Source organism: Macrotis lagotis, chromosome 4 (genome assembly GCF_037893015.1).
Source record: "Macrotis lagotis isolate mMagLag1 chromosome 4, bilby.v1.9.chrom.fasta, whole genome shotgun sequence".
Taxonomy (NCBI): Eukaryota; Metazoa; Chordata; class Mammalia; order Peramelemorphia; family Peramelidae; genus Macrotis; species Macrotis lagotis.
Window position 1 is genome coordinate 1,878,183 of NC_133661.1, and position 20,531 is coordinate 1,898,713.

The 20,531-nt window shown below is 44.1% G+C and overlaps 2 protein-coding genes across 6 annotated transcripts in view; one reads left to right on the forward strand and one right to left on the reverse strand.

The window, feature by feature from the left end:
• LRRC27 (leucine rich repeat containing 27) overlaps window positions 1–1,293 on the reverse strand; it is a 58,677-nt gene extending 57,384 nt beyond the window's left edge. For 2 of the 5 annotated variants that reach the window (XM_074232128.1, XM_074232126.1), the window contains exons 1-2: window positions 1,158–1,292; window positions 47–320 (exon numbers count right to left, since the gene is read on the reverse strand). In XM_074232128.1, coding sequence (XP_074088229.1) covers window positions 47–259 — 213 coding nt within the window. In that variant the 5' untranslated portion in view covers window positions 260–320; window positions 1,158–1,292. Of the gene's footprint in view, window positions 1–46; window positions 321–1,157 lie in introns of all 5 variants that reach the window. The other 3 variants (XM_074232129.1, XM_074232127.1, XM_074232130.1) reach the window with 3 other exon arrangements.
• A 123-nt stretch (window positions 1,294–1,416) lies between these two features.
• The window catches only part of STK32C (serine/threonine kinase 32C), a 194,627-nt gene continuing 175,512 nt past the window's right edge, over window positions 1,417–20,531 (forward strand). The window contains exon 1 of the mRNA XM_074232132.1: window positions 1,417–2,179. The gene's annotated coding sequence lies outside the window, so the exon portion shown is untranslated. The remainder of the gene's footprint in view (window positions 2,180–20,531) is intronic.

A 20,531-nucleotide genomic window follows, 5' to 3' on the forward strand; every position in this document is an offset into this window, starting at 1 on the left:
ATGAGCTTGTCTGTGTAACGCTACCCTGGATGACGAGGTAACTCACTTTCAGAAAAGGGACTTTGAAGATTTCCTCACTCAGGAGTTCGAGGCCCCTTTTGCTCAAGTCCAGAATAGGGGAAGGAGAGCAGAGGATCCCCTCGATCACATTCTGAACATCTTTTGGGATGGTGATGGACATGGTCCTGGTTTTGCCCGAGTTGCTCTCCAGATGGCCAACCGACTCCTTTGATTCGATGCCGGAGCAGGGCCCTTCCATCTCCTAGTCTGGCAAAGGACCAGTCCTCCACACAAGGCTCATATCTCGCCTAAGCAGAGACCTGAACACAGAAAAAACACAAAAGAAATCCAAAGCGCTGGGGACAAGGGTTCGCTGGACATGAGGCTGCAGTAGTAACTCGTGTGTGACTGTGGGCTTGGGAAGGCAGCGGGGCGCGGGGCTCCTTCTATGGGTGCCCTGAGAGGGCACTAGAGACAGCCCGGTGCCCAGAGCGCTGTGCCTGCTGCGGACGGGGCACGCCCCCCCTTCCCCATGACGTCATAGGGACTGGCTGGGCAGACACCGGCCCGCTTTGTCCCCCTTCTCCAGTCTGTTTTACAGAGCGGTAAACTGAGGCAGACCGGGTGAAGTGGCTTGCCCAGGGCCACACGGCCTGTGAGCATCTGGGGCAGCACTCTGACCCGGCCGGCCCGGCCAGCGCCCGGCTGTCCCCGGGGTGGCCGGCCTCGCGTCAGCGCGCCAGCTCACACACGCCAGCTCACACTAGCACACGCTAGCACACACTAGCACACGCTAGCACACGCTAACTCACACGCCAGCACACACTAGCTCACACGCGCCAGCTCACACTAGCACACGCCAGCACACACTAGCTCACACACGCTAGCACACGCCAGCACATGCTAGCTCACACCGCCAGCTCACACGCCATCACACGCCAGCACACGCTAGCACACGCTAGTACACGCCAGCACACACTAGCTCACACTAGCACGCACACGCCAGCACACGCCAGCTCACTCCCGCTCACGCCAGCGCGCGGTTCTGTGCACCAACCCCCACAAACTCTGGTTACGGGGCGCGGCGGAGGCCCCGAGTTCCAGTCCAGCCTTCGCCGCCTCCCCCTGGGCCCGGCCCCCCCCCCCGCCGGGCTGACCTCTGACCTGCCGGCGGGCGGGGCCGTGCCGCCTCCCGGGAGAGGCCTCGCCACCGGCCGAAGTCCGCGAAGGCGGAGGGGATGGGGGCGGGGCCGGCGCGGGCGTCACCATGGCAACCGCGACGCTGCCGGAAGAGCGCGCGGCGGCGGCGGAGGGACATCCCCTCGGGAGCCAATCCGCGGCCGGAGGCTAGTGCGGCTGCGCGCTGCCGGCTCCTCCCGGCAGCCTCTGCGCCGAGCCGGGGCGCGCCGGGGCCCCGCCGCCAGGGGGCGCGCCGGAGCCGGCAGCCTCCCCCGCCCGCGGCTGCCGGTGCTGGGGCCCCCTGGAGGCCGGTGACGTCCCCCGGCTCTCCTGTGCTTGCAGCCTGGGGCAGGCCTCGGCCCGGGGGCAGAGAGCACAGCCAGGCGCCCCCAAACACACCGCGGCGCAGCCCCAGGACTGGCCCGGGACAGGCCGCCCAGGACCCCCCGGGGAGGTGCGGGACGAGGCCTGCTGTCGGCCGCCCCAGCTCGGCCCCTCTTTGGGCAGTTTTCGGGGCGCCTGGCCAGTGGCTTGCTCTCTTCCCCCTCCTCCAGCGGGGCGCGTGAGCAATGGCCCCTTTTAGGGTTCTTCAGGCCACTCAAATTTGGGTCATGTGAGTTCAGGCGAAGTGTCCCTGAAGCCTTGGCGAGAGGCTGAACGTGAACTTCAGAAACCCCGAGAGACTTACCTGAACAGATGCGGGCGAGGAGCAAGGCCCGGAGAACCATGTTCATGGTGAACAAGATGCTACACAGGCAAAGACAGGGGGAGACTGCAGAGCTGGGCACGCAGCCACACCGCACTCTGGGGAACGGAGTAGAACCATCTCAGGGCAAGACAGCCGGCTTTCCTCAGGCCCTGGGAAGACTCTGGATCTGGGTGCTGGCAGCGACCTCCAAGACCTGTGCTTGTTTCCTGCCTGTCTACATCAAATGACCTCCCTAAGAAGCAGGAATTCCAGACAGCCCTCATTCCCGTCCTTGACCGGGCCAATCACTCGGTAGGTCAGGGGATGCTGCCCAGAGAGTTTGCCTGCATTTTGGCCAAGGGTATGAAAACGTCTCCTGTACTATTCTGGCAGAAAACAGACAGACCGAGTTAACAGCTTTCAAAGCTTCCTGGGAAAGTTTTGTACCAACAGATAGACTCAAAGAATAGTGCCAAGGGTTGGCTGTCAGCTTTTTGTCTTGATATTCCCAGGGCTTAGGAATGAACAGTAATTGGGGTAAAATATTGGGGGTACAAACAACACATGCTGGGGGTACAGACCCATTTCTGCTCCCAGGAGCTCCCATTAAATTGATAGAGACCACCCTAGGAAGGGTTTCGACTATAAGCCAGAGGGAAGCTCCCAAGGTCCTTAGGGGGTAACCACGAATCAGGTGGTAATGTCATTTCCAATGATTAAACCACAACCAGTGTTGATGTTAACCCCTTTGGTGGTTGCCCAGAACATTGTTGGTGGACCTTGACTTCCTTCACTTGCTGTGACTGCTGAGTGGCTGGAGCTGCAGCAGCTGCAGAGGAGGCTGCCCAGGTCATATCTCCACAGGGCTTATTTTCCTGGGGGTCTGGGCTGGAGTGGAAGCAAGGGCGGTTGGCTAGGTTGGGAGACAGTGGGGGCTCCTAGACTGGCCTTCCCTCTGGCATGGTGACTGGGCCAGCTTCACAGTGAAGTAATCAGAAGGAGCTGTGACTAGGCCTGCAGTCAGGACTTGACTAATACTAGCTGTATCACTCTGGCCAGGGCACTTCCCTTTCCTCTGCCTCAGTGTCTGCAGACTGGAGAATAGTCATAAGACCTATCTCCCAGAGTAGCTGTAAGAATCAAGTGAACTCTATAAATGCATGCTGTTGTTAGTGGTTAAGACACCAGGCCTTTTACATAGAAAGTACAGGTGGAATGATCTCATCTGAGGTCATCGAGGACAGCTTCATGAAAGTCTGGCAGGCAGAAAACAGGAGGCTGTTGGGGAGGGATTCAAAGATGAAGGACATTCTGGAAGAAGAGGCCAATGAGGAAAAGTACAGAGGAAGGTAGCTGCAGGAATGTGCCTGGCATTTGCATTTCAGGAAGGATCTGATCTCTGCTACAGGCTTGCCTGTGTAATGGCTATTCTGAAAGTCGGGTCAATGGTTTGAGGGGAGCACTTATTCTGGGAGCTTTAGGGTGAAGGGTTCTAGACTCTTTCCACTAGGACATGAGAGGAAGAGATGACCATGTGTCTAAGAAGAAGAATTTCAGTAGGGATAAGGATAACATTTTATACTCGGATAAATCACTTTCACAAATATGAGCTGGGAATGGTGTGGTTAAACTTGTAGCTTATCTGGAAAAGATCTGGGGGGGGGTCTGAGTGAGCAGACCCCAAGATCAGTCTGACTCAGCTATGTGGTGACATCCCAGCAAGTTAGTGTCATCCTGGATTATATTGAGAGGAATAAGCAAATGTGTGTCCCTCCAAGTCAAATGGGAACCTTTCTAGTTGAACCCACATGGAAAGCAATCCCGCCCTGCTCAGCCACTTCAGTATTCAGCTTTGGCCATCACATTTCAGGAAGGACATTGACATCAAGAGAATGTCCAGGGAAGGGATCAGGGATTTATTCAGCACCTGCCAGCACTGTGCCAAGGGCTTTACATTTAATCCAAACAATACCCCTGGGACATAAGGGATAGTGTGACACCTTTCTTACAGTTGAGGAATGAAGGCAGACAGAGATTAAATGACTTGCTCAGAGATGCAGCTAGTAAGTGTGTCATGGAAGGTTCTCTGGATAGTATTGAGGTTAGGGATTGCATTCATGGTTTTTGAGTAATCCTGGGCTTTCTATTAGTCATCTTTCAGACTTCAACAATCTATATATAAAACTTGGGGTCCCAGCACCCCTTTGTCTTCAGCAGGGAGAGGTTAGTCAAGGAGCAGAAGATTCCTCACATTGCAATGTTGGATCCTGACTAAGAGAAGTATAATGAGAAATTGGTGAGTTTTAGAGAATTCTCCAAACTAAGAAATCTTATAAAAAAGGCCCAGGTGGAGACTTTCTCCTGTGGGCCTCTGCAAATATGAAGGCACAGTTTTTCTCCTCAAATAGAATCTTTAAGCTCTGGGTATCTTTATCTCATTTCCCACTCACAATGGCAACCCTGGTAGAGGGCAATATTAGTTATCTTCACTGGAGTTCTTTCAATTTCTGCTCTCACTGGCAATGATACATCTGCCCCTCAGGGATCTTGGGTAGCCTTGAGGAACCAGGGTGTTTTTCTAATGTTATCAGCTGAAACTCTTTTTGGTATGGTCTTCTCAATATTAATCAGCAGTGACATTCCATTCAATATCTCCTTTATATCATCAATTGATCCACTAATTAGTACCCCAACATCATTTACTCAATTTGTATCATTTGGATTTTACCAAGAAGAAAAGAAGAATCAAAGATCCTCTAAATTTAGAGATTTTTTTTCCTCTAAGCTGACTCGGTCCTTGAAAATGGGATCAACTGGGACTTGTTATAAAACGTTGTTCACCAAGTTCATTTCCAAATGTGGTATGGCTGATGAACAAGCCCCTCTTTTGCTTAAAGAGACAAGTGTCTTGATGACAGTCATCCAGGACTTGCCCTTCTTGGGGCTCAACTGCTTTCAGTTTCTGGCTTGGGTCTCTGATGCTCTCCTGGCCCTTTAGAGGTTCCCAAGTTTTCAAATTCTGGTCTGTTCCATTTCCAGTGCACCTTCAACTAACCAGGAAGGACTAGACACCCCAGTCCCAGCACTGTGGTAGTGCCCACAGCACATGGCTTCAGGTTCCACTCTGGAGCTGATCTCCACTGAAGAGATCCCTCCACTAAAGCTGGGCAGTGCTAGGCCCGGGGCAGCCTCAGGTCCTTTTGTCTGCATTCTCAGGTACACCTCAGAAGGTGATCTCTTCTCATTCCTTGGTTGGTGAAATAGCTGTACATGCTTTTAAGGTCCACATGGGGAATGGAGTCATATGGTGCCAGTTGCCTGGGCTTTCAATGGCCAGGCTCCCATTCCATAAGAACCATCAATAGGTTAGGTAGTGAGCATTAAGTGCCTATGATATGAGGTACTGCGAGGTGCTGAAGATGCCCTGTCCTCAAGGAGCTCATAGTTGAAGACAAGTGGAGTTTCAGAGATGGAAGAATGGTCATCCCCAAGCATCTTAAGGTTGTCAAGAGGAAAGAGGAAAAGCCCACTCAGCAGAGCCAGGTGATGTAAATGGGCTCAGAGTTTGGACTGATGTTAGGAAAACTCAGACCACTGTCCAAGGAGGACTGGGCTGCCATGGGAGTGGCAAGCAGGCATGCCAGTTTTCATCAGAGGTTGAACAGTCCCCCCCGGTATAAGTGGGTTAGATGAGAACATTAGAGGCTTCTTCCAGTACACAGGTTTGGTCATTCTGACTGCATCATATGTAATTCAGATAAGGAAGGTATTGAGTTTGACCTTTGTCTCCACTGGCCTGATCAGTTTTTCTTTTGTAGTTTTACTGCTTAGTGCTCTGACTTCAGCATTAAAAGCCGAATGCTTCTCAGATTTTAACAAATTGATAAATCTCCTCGTTGGGTGTCAGAATGATGGTTCTGCCTCTGGGTGTGAGGGTAGCAGAACACAGTGGAAATGAACTCATCAAATTGTACCCATACTGGGCAAGGAAAGAAAAGAAATAGAGGAAGGAAAGAGCTGTGATCTCAGGCTTGATGAAGTCAAGTGTGGTCAGATGGAGGAAAGCTATCGTCCATTGGCCGAATCACAGCCCTTGGGAGAGTGTGAGAAGACAATCGGAGATGGGTGGTTAGGGGGAGAGCAGTGTTCTGCTTGGGATGGTCCAAGGCTTGGTCCTTCTGCTACTCCTTGGTTTGAGTTCATCGGGTCTTTAGGTAGGGTGAAGAAGGGGCAGCCTCCCCCCTGGGGCAGAGGAGCTGAGATTTGAAGAAACCAGGCTGGGTAGATATCTGGGTGGTTTTCTCAGAGCTTGAACCTATCCACTGCGAGGAGGAGGCATGAGATGAGGAAGTCAAAGGGTCCCTTGTTGGCAACTGTCCTGATTCTCCAAGGTCTTTTGCACAGACTTCTCCCAGCTGCCTAGCCCTGAAGTGCTCTCTGACCCCTTGTTAGCCTGCCACACCTAAGCTGGAGGCTTTGACATGTCTTCTTACTCCCTTCTCCATCTGTTCTCTGAGGCCCTGGATGCAGGCTCTCCCTGAGGCAGTCAAGAGATTGTCCCATCCCAGGACTTAAGGACTGAAGAGACCTCTGGTGCACCGCCCCCCCCCCCCCCAATACAGAGGAGAAAAGCTGGACTTGACACCTAGGTCTTGGGTCAACAAATTGGGGGCCACCTCCCAGCCTTGTGCCTTGGGCTGTGGAAGGAGTGTATGTGTCTTATGTATGTATATGTGCGCACACACATGCATGTGTATGTGTGTCTATAAATGTATGCATATGTGTATTATATGCACATGTCTATGTATGTTTATATTAGATGTATATGTACCTGCATGCCTCTGGAGGGCTGTGCTACATGACCAAACACAGGCTCTGCCTCAGGACTCATGAGCAAGGAACCAGTAAAATGCCAGGTAATAAAGTCTACCAGGAAGGAGACAGGAATTCTAGGCTCTGGGGCTGACCTCCCCGGGAGTTGGGAGAGGGAGGAAGAGGCAGCAGTTGGTCCTTGCCTGCCCATATTTAACTTGATGAAGATACCCTGAAACCCTAGTGGTAGACAGGAGTAGGCAGATTGAAATTCTGATCAACTATGCTGAGAGATGGGAGTCATAAAGACTGGAACCTTCATAGGATGGTGCCTCATCCACCTGGGCCTCAGATCATCTCTGGGGTTCATCTCAATTCTAAATCTGTTCTGATTCATTTGGGCATGAGGCGATCAACCTGGACCATTGCCAAAGCCTCCTAATTGATCTCTCCACTTCTAGTTCCTTTTCTCTCGACTCCATCAATCTGCCACCAGTCAAGGTGCTGCCCAACAAATTTGCTGCTGCAGAAGACTGACTATGCTATTTACAAGTCAAGCTGCTGACACTCTACCATCTTCCAATCCCCTTTCCTAGATTAGACCAGCACAACCCTGGAGGGGTCATTTTCCAACAAGGCCATCTCACCCTCTGAGCTCCTCATTATTCACTCTCTCCTGGACCCTAGGATCTGGCAGATAAGTTTTCCTCTTCTCTTTCCCAGAAGCCACCCTCCCTATGTTGCCTTTGTCACTGCTTCACCCCCCCCCCCCCACTTGCTGCCTCACTTCATAGGTTATCTTCCTCCCTCCTGGAGGTCAGAGCCTATCTTGCTTACATCACTCATATGCCCATGCTTAAGGCAGTGTCTAGGACAAAGTAAATGTAAGTTCCTTTGTTCAGGAGCCCTCAATGATCCTTCACTGCCTCCAGAGTCAATGCCAGGTGCCTCAGCATGATATTCCCAGCCCTTTTCCATCCAGCCCCAGCCTTCCTTTACAGGTTCACAGAGCATTCTAGACAAACTGGGCTTCTTGCCCTTCCTTGGCATTGCACATTCTGGCTCCTTCTACTATCCTTTTTTTTTTTTTTTTTTTTTTTTTAGGTTTTTGCAAGGCAAACAGGGTTAAGTGGCTTGCCCAAAGGCCACATGGCTAGGTAATTATTAAGTGTCTGAGGTCGGATTTGAACCCAGGTCCTCCTGACTCCAGGGCTGTTGCTCTATCCACTGCTCCACCTAGCCGCCCCCTCTACTATCCTTTCTTGAGGCTGTCTGCTGTACCTGGAAGAAACTTTTTTCTTCCCTCTGCTTCAAATTGAAAGTTTACTTACAGCAGGATACATTTCCCAGGCCCCTCAATGTCCTCTCCTCAAAGAGCCACATCTGTCCTCGGTCATTTGTATTTTCTCTCTCACGATAGAATGAAGTCTCTTTGGGGCAAGGACTGTTTTCTCTTTGACCTTTTATCCCCAGAGATAAGCATAGAGCTTTATCCACAGGTGATTAATACATGTTTGTTGGGACAATTTGGAGTGCATGATGAGACCCATTGTGATGACAATGTTATACCTTCTCTGGCACCTCTCCAGGTGCAGCATCTCTGTTGCTCTCCTGGGTTCACTCCTTGATGGACAGCTTCCACCTGTTTTTTTCTACCTTCAACCTGAGTGGGGAGTTATTGTGCTTTCTTCAGTTATGACAAAGATCCTTAAGCTTTTAGGATGGACAGAAGCATCTTCACTTTGACTCCCTTAGCTCCAGGCTGGAAAGCATAGAAAACTTGTCTTTCTTTTATTTTTTTTTATTTTTAAATTTTTAATTTATTTATTTAAGGCAATGGGGTTAACTGAATTGCCCAAAGTCACACAGTTAGGCAATTACCAAGTGTCTGAGGTCAGATCTGAACTCAGGTTCTCCTGACTCCAAGGCTAGTGCTACTTGTGTTTCTTTTAGAGAAATTCTTCCGGTATCGAAAGTTCTCTCTCTCCTTAAGCCTCAGTAATTAGTTTTTCCCTCTGTTGCTTTAGAGTAATTATTTTCAGTACAGTGGTTTTTACTTCCCTTCCTCCTTTGGAAATTGTGTCTAGGAGAGAGGATTAGGGCAGTAGGTGCTCTGGTGCACCATTCAGTGTCAGCCTGGCTCTCCATGGGCCATCAAGATATTCATGTTGCCTCCCTTTCTACAGAGAATCTCCATTTTCCATCCAAAGACTCCCCCTCCATGTCTTTGCTTCTGCTGTTCACCCTTTTCAGACTGGAATTGGGGTGACCTTGGCTGGTCTCACTAGAGTATTCATTCCCTCTTCAACCAACCATGTCTGAATTGATCAAATTGCATGATCCTCTAGTCCTCTCCCTCTTCTCTCCAGGAATAGTAAGAGATGCTTGACCAAAACTTTACTAAAGTAGTTTACTTTACTAGATGTTTCACTAAAACCTAGGAAAACTCTATCAAGCCAGTAAACACCAAGCAAGGTGAGGGATTGGGAATACAAAGAAAGGAAAACTAAGCCCTTGCTGTCTCAGAACTCGTTCTGTTGGGGGGATACAAAAGGAAGTCAATCAATCAACCAATCAAAACGTGGATCGAACACCTACTGAACGTCAGAGAGGAAGCATTGAAACACAAAACGAGGCCAAAGAGTTCGCTGTCCTCAAAGAGCTTACAATCTAGTTGGGGAGACTGTGCAAATAAATAGGTACAAATGATCTTCATGGAGGAGGAAATAATGCTTAGAGGGAGGCCCCAGACTGAAGGCCTTTCCAAGCATGATTTCTATAGAGGGACTAATTAATAGGGTGAGAGCCTTGTCAAGTAGGGGTGGGAAAGGTCTCCTGAAGTAAATGGAAACATTCCCCTATCTAAAAAGAAACAAGTCAGGGACAAGCTGCATCTGCTTTGACTCATTTTGGACAGGCATTGCTTCTTTCTAGGTATTTGCCAATCTCTTTACTCACTTTTCCCCTGAATCTAAATCAAGCCCATGTGGGTTTGCAGACTATTCTTGTCCCTTTTGACAAGTGAAGACATATGCTCTTAGCTCTCACATCATTTAAAGAGCTAGGTGGGCAGTGGTTGGAGCTGTGGTCCTGAAATCATTAAGCCTTGAGTTCAAATTTGACCTCAGACACTAACTTCTGCTTCTGCTTTCTCAACTGTACGATGGGAATAATAATAGCACCTCCTTCCCAGGAGTGGTGAGGTTCAAATAAGGTAATTTGTAAAGTACTTAGAATTCTGTCTTATTCCCTCCATCCTCCTCCTTTCCCTCTGTCGAAGATTCCTGATCGAGGTTCAACAGTCACATCCACTGGTTCTTTCAGTACTCAATGATATATGTCTTCTGCTATTTTGGATTCATCAGAGAAATTGAGATACAGTTTCTTTTCTTTTTTATTAATACCAAGATCTCCCTACTTTTCAGTTTTTTGGGGTTTTTTTTAGGTTTTTGCAAGGTGATGGGGTTAAGTGGCTTGCCCAAGGCCACACAGCTAGGTCATTATTAAGTGTCTGAGACCGGATTTGAACCCAGTTACTCCTGACTCCAGGGCCGGTGCTTTATCCACTGTGCCACCTAGCTGCCCGCCTACTTTTCAGTTTTGATCTGTCATCTCCAATGCAGAAATCATTCTCCTTGGTAGAGAAGTTTGTCTCTGTATATCTGTATAACTGTATATCTCAAGGAACTTTTCCATCTCTTCTTTAGTTCCCCTTTTCCTCCCAAGATACCTACCCTTTCTCATTACCATCTTTAACTTCCCTGGTCAATTTTAGCTTATTCCCAACATTATTTTATAGAATTATCTCTCATTCTTAGATTAATCAGCTTGGTCAATCTTCTATCTTATGAACATTTCTCTTAAAAATGTATGCTGGTTTCTGAATTTCCTACGCTTTCCACATTAATCTCTTTTTTTCTCTCTTCTTTTGAATTACTACCATTTGCATCTTTTTTTTTTTTAGTTTTTTTAGTTTGTTTTTTGCAAGGCAAATGGGGTTAAGTGCCTTGCCCAAGGCCACATGGCTAGGTAATTATTAAGTGTCTGAGGTCAGATTTGAACCCAGTTCCTCCTGACTCCAGAGCCAGTGCTCTATCCACTGTGCCACCTAGCTGCCCCTACCATTTGCATCTTGAGAATTTTGTTCTTGGCATCTATCATCTTTCTTGGACTGACTCTCTTGAAATATTTATCTCTTTAGAATCTGCTTCCCCCCAAACTATGCCCAGATCTTCCCACTTTCTCTATCATAAACTTCAGGATGAGATGATCACTTTCCCCTGGATTCATTTCATTTTTACTTCTTTTTGAATAAAGTTTCCCTCATGAGAGACAAAGTGAATCCTTTTTTTCTCACCCAATTCCAGCAATTGCTGTTGTATTAAGATTTCTGTTTTTCTACTTTTATTTATGATTTCTTCATGCTCTAAAGCATGTTAAATTTTTATTACATTCTGTGAAAATGAAAGAAATATAGTTTTCAAAATTCCCCATGTGATTATCTTTTTTCCTAATATTTTATTCAATCCTATTATATTCTTTTCATTTATCTTTCTGTGATTTTTGTCAAGGTCCAAAAGAGTAACATTAAAGGCTCCTACTATCAATGCCTTATCATCTATAGCTTTTTATATTTCACTTAGCATTTTCTATAAATATTTAGGTTCTTTGATATTTGGTATATTTATCTATCTATATATATTTAATACTGGTATTTTATTTATATGTTTTTATGAATTTTTCCAACTGCTTTATTTGAAATTATGATTTTAATCATAGCCATTTTTTTTGAAATATAACAGTTTGTCACTTTAAATCTGTATGTGTCCCTTTATTTTGGGTGTGTTTCCTGTGTACAATATGTGATAATTTTTTCTATTCCATTCTTTTATTCCTTTTTTGTGGGTGATTTCAATCTATTTACATTCAACTTCATAATTAAGTAGTATTCCTCTACATATATCATATTATATAGTTATATAAACACAACATAGCTTGTTTTATTTTTTAACAATCTAACTCATTTATCTGCACATATAGAGAAAAGTTGTCTCTCCCTCCATTACAATTCTGGGAATTCAACTTTTACTAATATATAATTTTAATCTCCCTTCATTCCAGACAAGAATTGATTTAGCAGTCACCATTCCAGTTTCTATTTCTGTCTCATCCCTTCCTCTCTCTCTTCCTATAGCAAATATACATCAAATTACCACTTTCTCCTTCCTTGCTTTAAAATATTCTTTATCTTATTATTATTCAGCATTTACAATTTTTATGTCAAAAGACATTCTAACTCTGATTTCTACTGAATGAGTAAATGACTAACAAATTTTTGGCAGAATTAGAGAACCAGTTTTCCTCATGAAAAATATGCTTAGTTTTGCAGAATAGGCAATTTTAGTTGAAAGCTGATTTTACTTTTTATAAGATTATACTATTCCCCAGCTTCTGTCATTGCTCATCTTTATTGAATAATCTCTTTTGTGATTCAAATTGGTTCCTTTTGACATGTGATTTTCTGCTTCCTGGCTGCTGTGGTGGGTGAAAGATGAAATGACTGAGGAAAACAAAGTTTCGATCTTCTGAGCATACTGATTGATTAAGTAATGCTGCCAATTGCCCAACAAACTAGGAATAGACTTCCAGGCTTAAACCTGGGCCTTCAGTTCAAGGGCAGACAGATTTTTACACTTTAAAAACAATCAAATAAGGCCAGTTAATTAAAAGGAAATAATTCCCTTAATTCTCTTTATGGGGTAGTAGGCAGCACACTCCCCCTCCATGGATCACTTATCTTTGAACCAAATCTATAAGGTTTTTAATAAATTCTTAATTAGAATTACATGGATCAGGTTACAGATCAAACTATTTGGGGGGTTCAGTTCACCGATTTTGAGAAGAGAAGATTTACATGTCACCAAGATAACTAAGAAATTTTAAACATAAAATGATTCTCAATATTAACTTACATCATCTCCTTGTGTCCCTAGTAACCCCTTCCCAATGTCTCTCAGATGTCTCATGTAGTTGAAAGGTGCATGATATCTTCTCTTGGACATTTTGGAATAGCCCTTATTCTCAGGGCAAGTCTGAAAGGGAAGCTACTTCTCTGATTTCAAATTATTTGTAGATATTCCTAGGTTAAAGTTGGCTTAGTACAATCGCTTAAATGTAGTTCTCCAAATCTGAAACTTCAGAGAATTTCAGTTCTTTTTAAATACTGCTTGCTGTTTTTATCTTTACCTAATATAAGAATCTTAAAATTTTTTCATGAGAATCTAAATTATAAAATGAACTCTTTTGTCTTTTTAAAATTATTGAACAGAAACTTTCAAAATGGGGAAATAATTTCAATTTCCTTATACACACACACACACACACACAACTTTATAATCTTTAATCCAATTTTGTGAACTTATTAGTAAAACATTCAAAATCTGCATTTCTATCTTAAATTCAATAATATAATATGCATATAATTCTCAGAGAAAAAATACTAATCCTATTACTTTCTCAAAATTTACTATTTCATTTCACTGGAAAACTTTTACATTATATCTCTGTTTTATTACTTTGTCTAATCCCCCCCTTTTGGAGGATATCATCCCTATAATGTAAATTGATCACAAATACAGATTAAAATTTTAAGTTTTTTTTATGCTTGTATCCTATTATTGTAACTCAGAGATGTTCCAGGATTAATCTATTAAATAATAGATTTATATTATTCTGATAAGTATTATACTTACTTGCCCTTAATAATAGAAATTTACTATGAAAGGAAAAGGAGGGACATAGTTAAAACCTAACATTAAAATAGGGGAAAATTCCCTTAGCTCTGTTTGATTCCAGGTATGAGTCATATATGATAGCCAATCATGTAGTCACAAGGTGTCAAAAGCAAGATTTAAGATTAACTTAGGGGAAATTTGCTATTCAGAAAGGAGAGAGCACAATGGGAAAACTGGGTCAAGAGGCTTCTTCTACCTTATTCCATGTCAAGGTTATCCCCTCTACTGTTCTCCAGATACAGACATTTACTTAATGAGATTCTCAGACTGCACCACATGTCATTTTCTACTATTGCCTTCATGACAATAGACAACCATTTCTGTTAACAAAACTCAAAGCAATAGGAAAACTGAGTTTTTCTTTTCTTTTTTTTTTTTTTACTACTCACAAGTCAGGGCTTGAATATTTCTAATTTCTCATGTTCCCTAATAGTTAAATGTCATTTATCCTCTACTTATTACATAAAACTAACCAAATTTGGATGTTTCAAACATACAAAAATACTTGAGAATTGACTCATATTGATATATTGAAATTACATTTTAAAACCACCCTATACATTTTCATAATTTTATGTTAGTCAAAATTTTTCAAATAAAAACTCACTATTGTTATAGTAAACTTATTTTATCTGTTTTAAAACAAAATATACCCCATTACATATTTAACAGTTTTCATATATCTATTCTTCTCATTCTTTTAACAGTTCAGTTCATAACCTAACTATCCATATTGAAAAAGAATAAAAAAAAATTTTGGAGGAACTTCTGACCTCTGAGATTTTTTTCTTTTATTCTTTTCCTCAATTACCTGTAGGAACAATTTTAAACATTTAAAAAAATTTAAATATTTTTAAAAATTTATTTATTTCATTTTTGTAAGGCATTGGGGCTAATTGAGTTGTCCAAGGTCACACAGCCAGGTAGTTATCACATTTCTGAGTCACATTTAAACTCAGGTCCTCCTGACTTCAGGGCCAGTGCTCTATCCACTATGCTTAACATTTTTTTAAAAAAAGTTTTGAGTATTGATTCTAACCCTCTATCCCCCACCCCTCCAGAAGGCAATCTGATTCTATATGTGTAATCATGTAAAATATTTAAAACATGTCCATATTAGATATTTTGGAAGAAGACTTGAAAAAGGGAAGAAAGAAAGGGGCAGGAAAAGCAAGAAAGAGAATAAAAATATTCTTCAGGCTGTATCCAGACAGCATCACTTTTTCTCTTGAGGTGGAAAGCATTTTTGACCCTGACCCCTTTGGGATTGTCTTGGATCATTGTTTTGCTGAGAAGAGCTAAGTCATTCAGAGTTCTTCAACTGTTGCTTTGGTACTATGAACAATACCCTCCTGGTTCTGCTCACTTTACTCTGTATCAGTTCATGTAAACATTTTCCAATAAATTGTTTTGCTCACAGCATTTCTGATACAATTGATTTCCAAATTTCAAGTAAAAAGTAACATATGGGGCTGCTAGGTGGGTGGCACAGTAGATAAAGCACCGGCCCTGGAGTCAGGAGGACCTGGGTTCAAATCCAGTCTCAGACACTTAATAATGACCTAGCTGTGTGGCCTTGGGCAAGCCACTTAAGCCCATTTGCCTTGCAAAACACTAAAAAAAAGGTAACATATCGAGTTTACCGAATGCTAATCATTGCATTAATCACTGTACAATCATGATATTATTTGATCCTCACAAGAATCCTGGGAGGTGGGTGTCATTATTATTTTCCTCTGTATAGATCAGGGAATTGAGACAAATAGAGACGAGTTAATTTTCTTAAAATCACATGAATAAATTTCTGTGACTAGAATGTAACTCGTTTCACTGCATTCTTCCAGCATTTTTCCAACACCTTTATTTGGAAACCTTTTTCTGAAATAAAGGGGCTAACAAGGGAGGCAGTCTCTGAACTGGGGAAGTCAACTGGAATGAGTCAGAGGGATCTCTGATTTTTCTTTTCATAGAACCACTAAATTTTAGATAAATTAAAAAAAAACAGACTGTGTACTGTTTCCCCTCCTTCACTATGTGTTTGTTTTGAAACTAGTTATATTCCTTCATTATCTGAAACAATAGAGCTATCAATCTTTGGGGGGGGGGATCTGTATTCTGCTTCCTCCTCAAACTTTAACAGAATTTAATTTTCATTTTTTCTTAAAACCAATACTCTATAGTAGCACCCCAAAACTCACTAAGATATGGCAGTAGATGCTGTTGCTCAGTGAAAATGATTAATCTCCAGACTCTCAAAATCTACTAGGATGTCTTTCTTAGTTCTTTTAGATTGCAGTTCTATAATTTTATTTCTATAATTCCACCAAGGTCAATGGTGAAATCAGTCTTGCAGAATTTTTTTATTTTTATTTTTATTTTCATTTTCATTATTATTTTCATTTCATTTTTAACCTGATAGGTTGGTTGTTGTCCTTTGCTCTCCAGGATGACCAAATAATAGCACCATGTTGGAATCAAGGTACCATCTGCTCGACCGTGCCTGATCAATGCAAGTCGATGCTCAATACAATACAGTACAAGCTCTGAAGACTCTACTGTAGATAGGACACAAATGGTCCATGTGAAGTCAGATGGGGCTGAGTTGTTCAGGTGCCAAATCTCCAAGTTGCCTAAGTGACTAGCTTTTGAACCTGACCCCCCCACTGAAAACTAAAGTGGGAGTCTGCTTATTGGGACAACTGCTCTAGTTAGGAAACTTCCTTAAAATTCCTCATCATTCTAAAGTCTTTAACTGAAGTCCTTTAGTAATTTTTCTGTTGGTTTTCCTTTCCTTGAGACTTAGGACAGAGAGATGGTGAGAGGGAGAGAGAGAAAAACAAACAGGTCAATTCCTTCACCCCAGCACTGTGGGGGATGAAAACCAGTTAGGCGGTAGCTTCAGTTCTCGGTAACTCAACCGAGGAACCAGAAGAAAGCCCGCAAGGCTGCTGAACCTCCTTCATAGATGTTCCAAAGCTCACGGGGACTGAGTTTCCTCAGGTTGACATTCAGAGACTATTAACTTTTAATTTGCAGAGAAATTTAATAACCTGAGGTGTCTGGGTTGATGTCTGAACTTTGTTAGGAGAGTAGGGATTGGGGCAAAGGGAGTCTCGTATGCAATGAAGAGTTAATAAAACTTAATTGAATTGAGAAACAGAACGGAGAAGAGATGGGGGGTGGCATTGCTAGAGGCAGCACATGAAGAGCAAGAATTCCTCACCTGTCAGGTCTTCCTCAAACTTTAAGTCACCCCATGCTCCAAGGTGAACCAAATCTAAACTTCCCCAATCTCTGGAACAATTCAAATGTTCTCAATTTCTGGGGTAAGCCTAAAACTTTCCAAGAAAGGACCAATCCCAAATTCCCTCTTGTGGGGTTCCCTCTCTTGAGGGAATCAAAAATCTAAACCTAAGCCACCTCACCCCTTGGGGCAAATTTGAACTCTAAAAGTTGTTGCCACTCCTTAGGGAAAACCTAAAACTGGATCAAAACCTACTCCACCCCTATTCTCCATCCTTGGGGTGAACCTAAAATAACCCAAACCCAAAACTCCTCAAACCCTGAGGTGACTGCCAAGCCTTGAAGTCAAAGATCAAAATCTTACCTAAGTTCTGAAGAAAAGGGATTTGAGAGCAGGAGTCAGACCTCTGGGAGGCAGTATTGGGTGAAAAATCAACCAGCGATCTCGGGAGTTTTCCTGAAGCCTGCGGTTCGAGCCCTGATTTGACTCAGCATGGCTAAAGTGTGGTGGGGAGAAAGATAAAATAACTGAGAAAAACAAAGGTTTGATCTGAGCAAATGATTTATTAAGCTATGCTGCCAAGTGCTCAACAAACTAGAACAGACCTCCTTGGTTTAGACCTAGGCCCCCAGTACAGGGGGAGACAGACTTTTTATACGTGGCAAAATAATGACTCAAATAAGGCTAATTGATGAAAAGGAAACAATACACATTTGGTAGTTGGAGGAAAGTTGGAGGAAAGGACTTTCCAAGTTGGGGGTCAGAAATTGAACAAGTGCAGTCCTCTGATATCAGAAGCAAAGGGGTTCTTCTCCCTCCAAGTGTCTGTAAACAATCAAAGTAATAATGCAACAATAACTGACTGACCAGAAGAGCTCTGTTTTCAGATAAGACACATGGGCTCCTTGAGATGTACAAATGTGAGAAAATGCCCTGCATCAGCCCTCAGATCTCACCAGAGGTTTGTTTTTTTTTTTTTGGCAAGGCAATGGTGTTAAATGATTTGCCCAAGGTCACACAGCTAGGCAATTATTAAATGTCTGAAGCTAGATTTGAACTCAGGTCCTCCTGACTCCTGGGCCAGTGCTCTATGCACCACACCACCTAGCTGCCCCCTCACCAGAGTTTTAATGGGCATAACCCAGGTTCTTGGTTAAGGTTCTCTAAAGCAGCAAGGAGGAATGGTCCAACTTCCCAGCCACACCAGACCAGGTTCAAGCAAGACAATAAGCTTTTTTCCCAATTCCCATGATTGACACAAGACAGAAACTAGAAGAGACCTGTAGAGGAATAGAAAGAGAACAGGGCTGGTTCCAGAATTGAGTCACAAGATAGGATCAGTGAGGTTCACTCAACTTCCATGATTTTTTAATTGATATTTTATTTTATTTTTCTAATTACTTGTTATGACAGTTTTTCAACATTCAACCACAAGCATAATTATAAATGACACAATTTTCTTCTCCCCTCCCTTCCCAACCCCCTCCCTTCAGTGGCAAATAGTCTATGTACATTTGTGTTGAATATCTTTACATATTAGTCATTAGTCTTTACATATTAGTATGAGGAATTAGGACTGAGGGGAAAAGAATAAAATCATGGGACTGGAAGGAAAAGCAGAAGAGAAATTTTTAAAAAGGGAACCTAGGGTCCATTCAGATTGTGTTTTTCTTTTATTTGAATGACGAGGTTGTCCAGGTCTCCCAGGATCATCCTAGCTCTGAACTGCTGAGAGGATCTGCAACCATCAGAGTTGATCAGCCTACAATGTTGTTCATGTGGACAATGTTCTTTCGGTGCTGCTCCCTTCACTCAGCATCAGTCCAAGTAATTCTTTCCAGGCTTCTCTAGAGTCCCACCATTCATGTCAAGTCCCGCAATGAACTTATTGCTGTCCTTATCCCTTCAATTCCCTCACTGCTTCTAAGACCCTCTCTTCAATATGGAAACTGCTGTGTCTAGCAATTGAAATTCTAAGTGAGTCAAATTTTGGATTCCTTTATAAAAGTGACCAATCTTCATTTTGCCCTGTTTTCTATCTTTGAATTTGGGAAGAAATGCCTTTTTCAGCTTTTAGTGACATGAATGTAACTGCTGTAATGGTTTTAGAATTTTTCAGTTCTCTCTAAGGATAATGGCTCTTGAGGGAGGAATCATCCTATTAGAGTGGCTATTCCAAAACACATTTACTTATATTCCACCGAGGGAAAAATGTGGAGAAAACCCCACACCAATTTGTTTCCAAACTTCTGAAACAATTTATTTTAAATTAACTTAGGGAGGAAAATGAAACTAATGAGTTTTAGGCTGCCTAGTTTGCAATTCTTCAATAGAAAGTAAAACTTGAAGCTTCATTAAACTTCAGAGTGATAACACACGATCACATTGTCAGACTGACTCCGGATTTACCCAGCACTTACTTACTGATTAAGAGAATCAGAGGTGGGTGTGGATGTGTGGAAGACCTGATAGCCTATAAGACACTTGGGCAGGCCAACTGTATCAGTTAACAGGCGAACCCCTTTTGTTAATAGCAACTAGACTGGGGAAGAAGTTAACCTAGAGCAGTCTAGTTGCTATTACCATAATTTTGCTCCTAAGGAAAATAATTCCATCTACCACACGTTTATCTAATAGTCACCGAATGTCAGACTCTGCCCTAGTTACTGAGGGTGCAAAAGCAAAAGCTAATGGAGAGGAAGAACAGACTTTTCAGAAGTGGCCATTTCTATTCTCATCTTGTGGTCTTTCTCTGCTTTCCCCTTGAGTTTCTAGACTGGAGTTCATAGAATGTAGAACAGCAAGGGTAGGGCTATCGGGACCATCCAGATGCACCCTCTCAATTTACCAAGGAGGGAGTGAAGGGATAGGGAGGGGTGGGCACTTGCCCAAAGTCCCATAGGCTGTCAGTGGCAGAGCAGGGCTTCAAAACCTGTCTTATTTTGAAGGGATCAGTTTTGTTTGCCTTTATTCTCATTTTATGCTCACGTCTTATCCCGAGACTTGGTCTTCGTGTGTCCCAGGTGCCCACATGGCAGATCGTGGAAGCAGTTTTGCAACCCAGAAGGAGACACCTTTCCTCCTAGTCAAGGTCAACAGACACTCATCAGCTTCTGGAATAACTCAGGGTAGCATGTGAGCTCCACCCGGGCAGGCAAAGCTGTTGTCTTTGTATCCCCCGTTGGCCCACTTAGTCCATGCCGACTGAATTGGGGGATCTCGTTGCAGGTAGAAAAGACTTTTGATCCGCAAGGGTGCTTGAACGAGGAGCCCCCCATGGTCCTTCTGGGAGGAAGGAGGTTTGGTCTGGCCGTTGGGCTGCAGAGGAGTAGCTGGGGAGCTAGGCCCATGGAGGCCAGGCTTCCTACATTGCAAAAGGTCTTGTCCTGGGCAGTGGAAATACAGATTCCGTAACTAGGAAACGACTGACTTGGGGCTGCTGCCATGTGCCCCTCGGGTTCAGGATGGCACGATGCCAAGGCCCAAATGAACCGGACCTGAGGTTCTGGGGAGGAGCCGGGACCTGGTCCTGGCTGGCCCAACCCCTCCCTTCCCCTGACCCCCTGCGAGGGCCAGGGGTCTGTGGGCTCAGCCTGGGTCCTCCGTAGCTGGGCTCCGAGGAGACCGAAGCAACGAGGGCGAGGATTGGCTGGACTTTGACGGGGTCCCCCTGGGCTTGAGGATAAACGGCTAGTTCCCCCTTCCCTCTGCCCCGCTGTCTGGGTCTCCGGGGCGGGGGGCATCGGAGAGAGGAGCTGGGCCCCCTTGCGCCGGCAGGAGCCCGGAGGGCTCGTGGCTCCCGGACGACATGGGG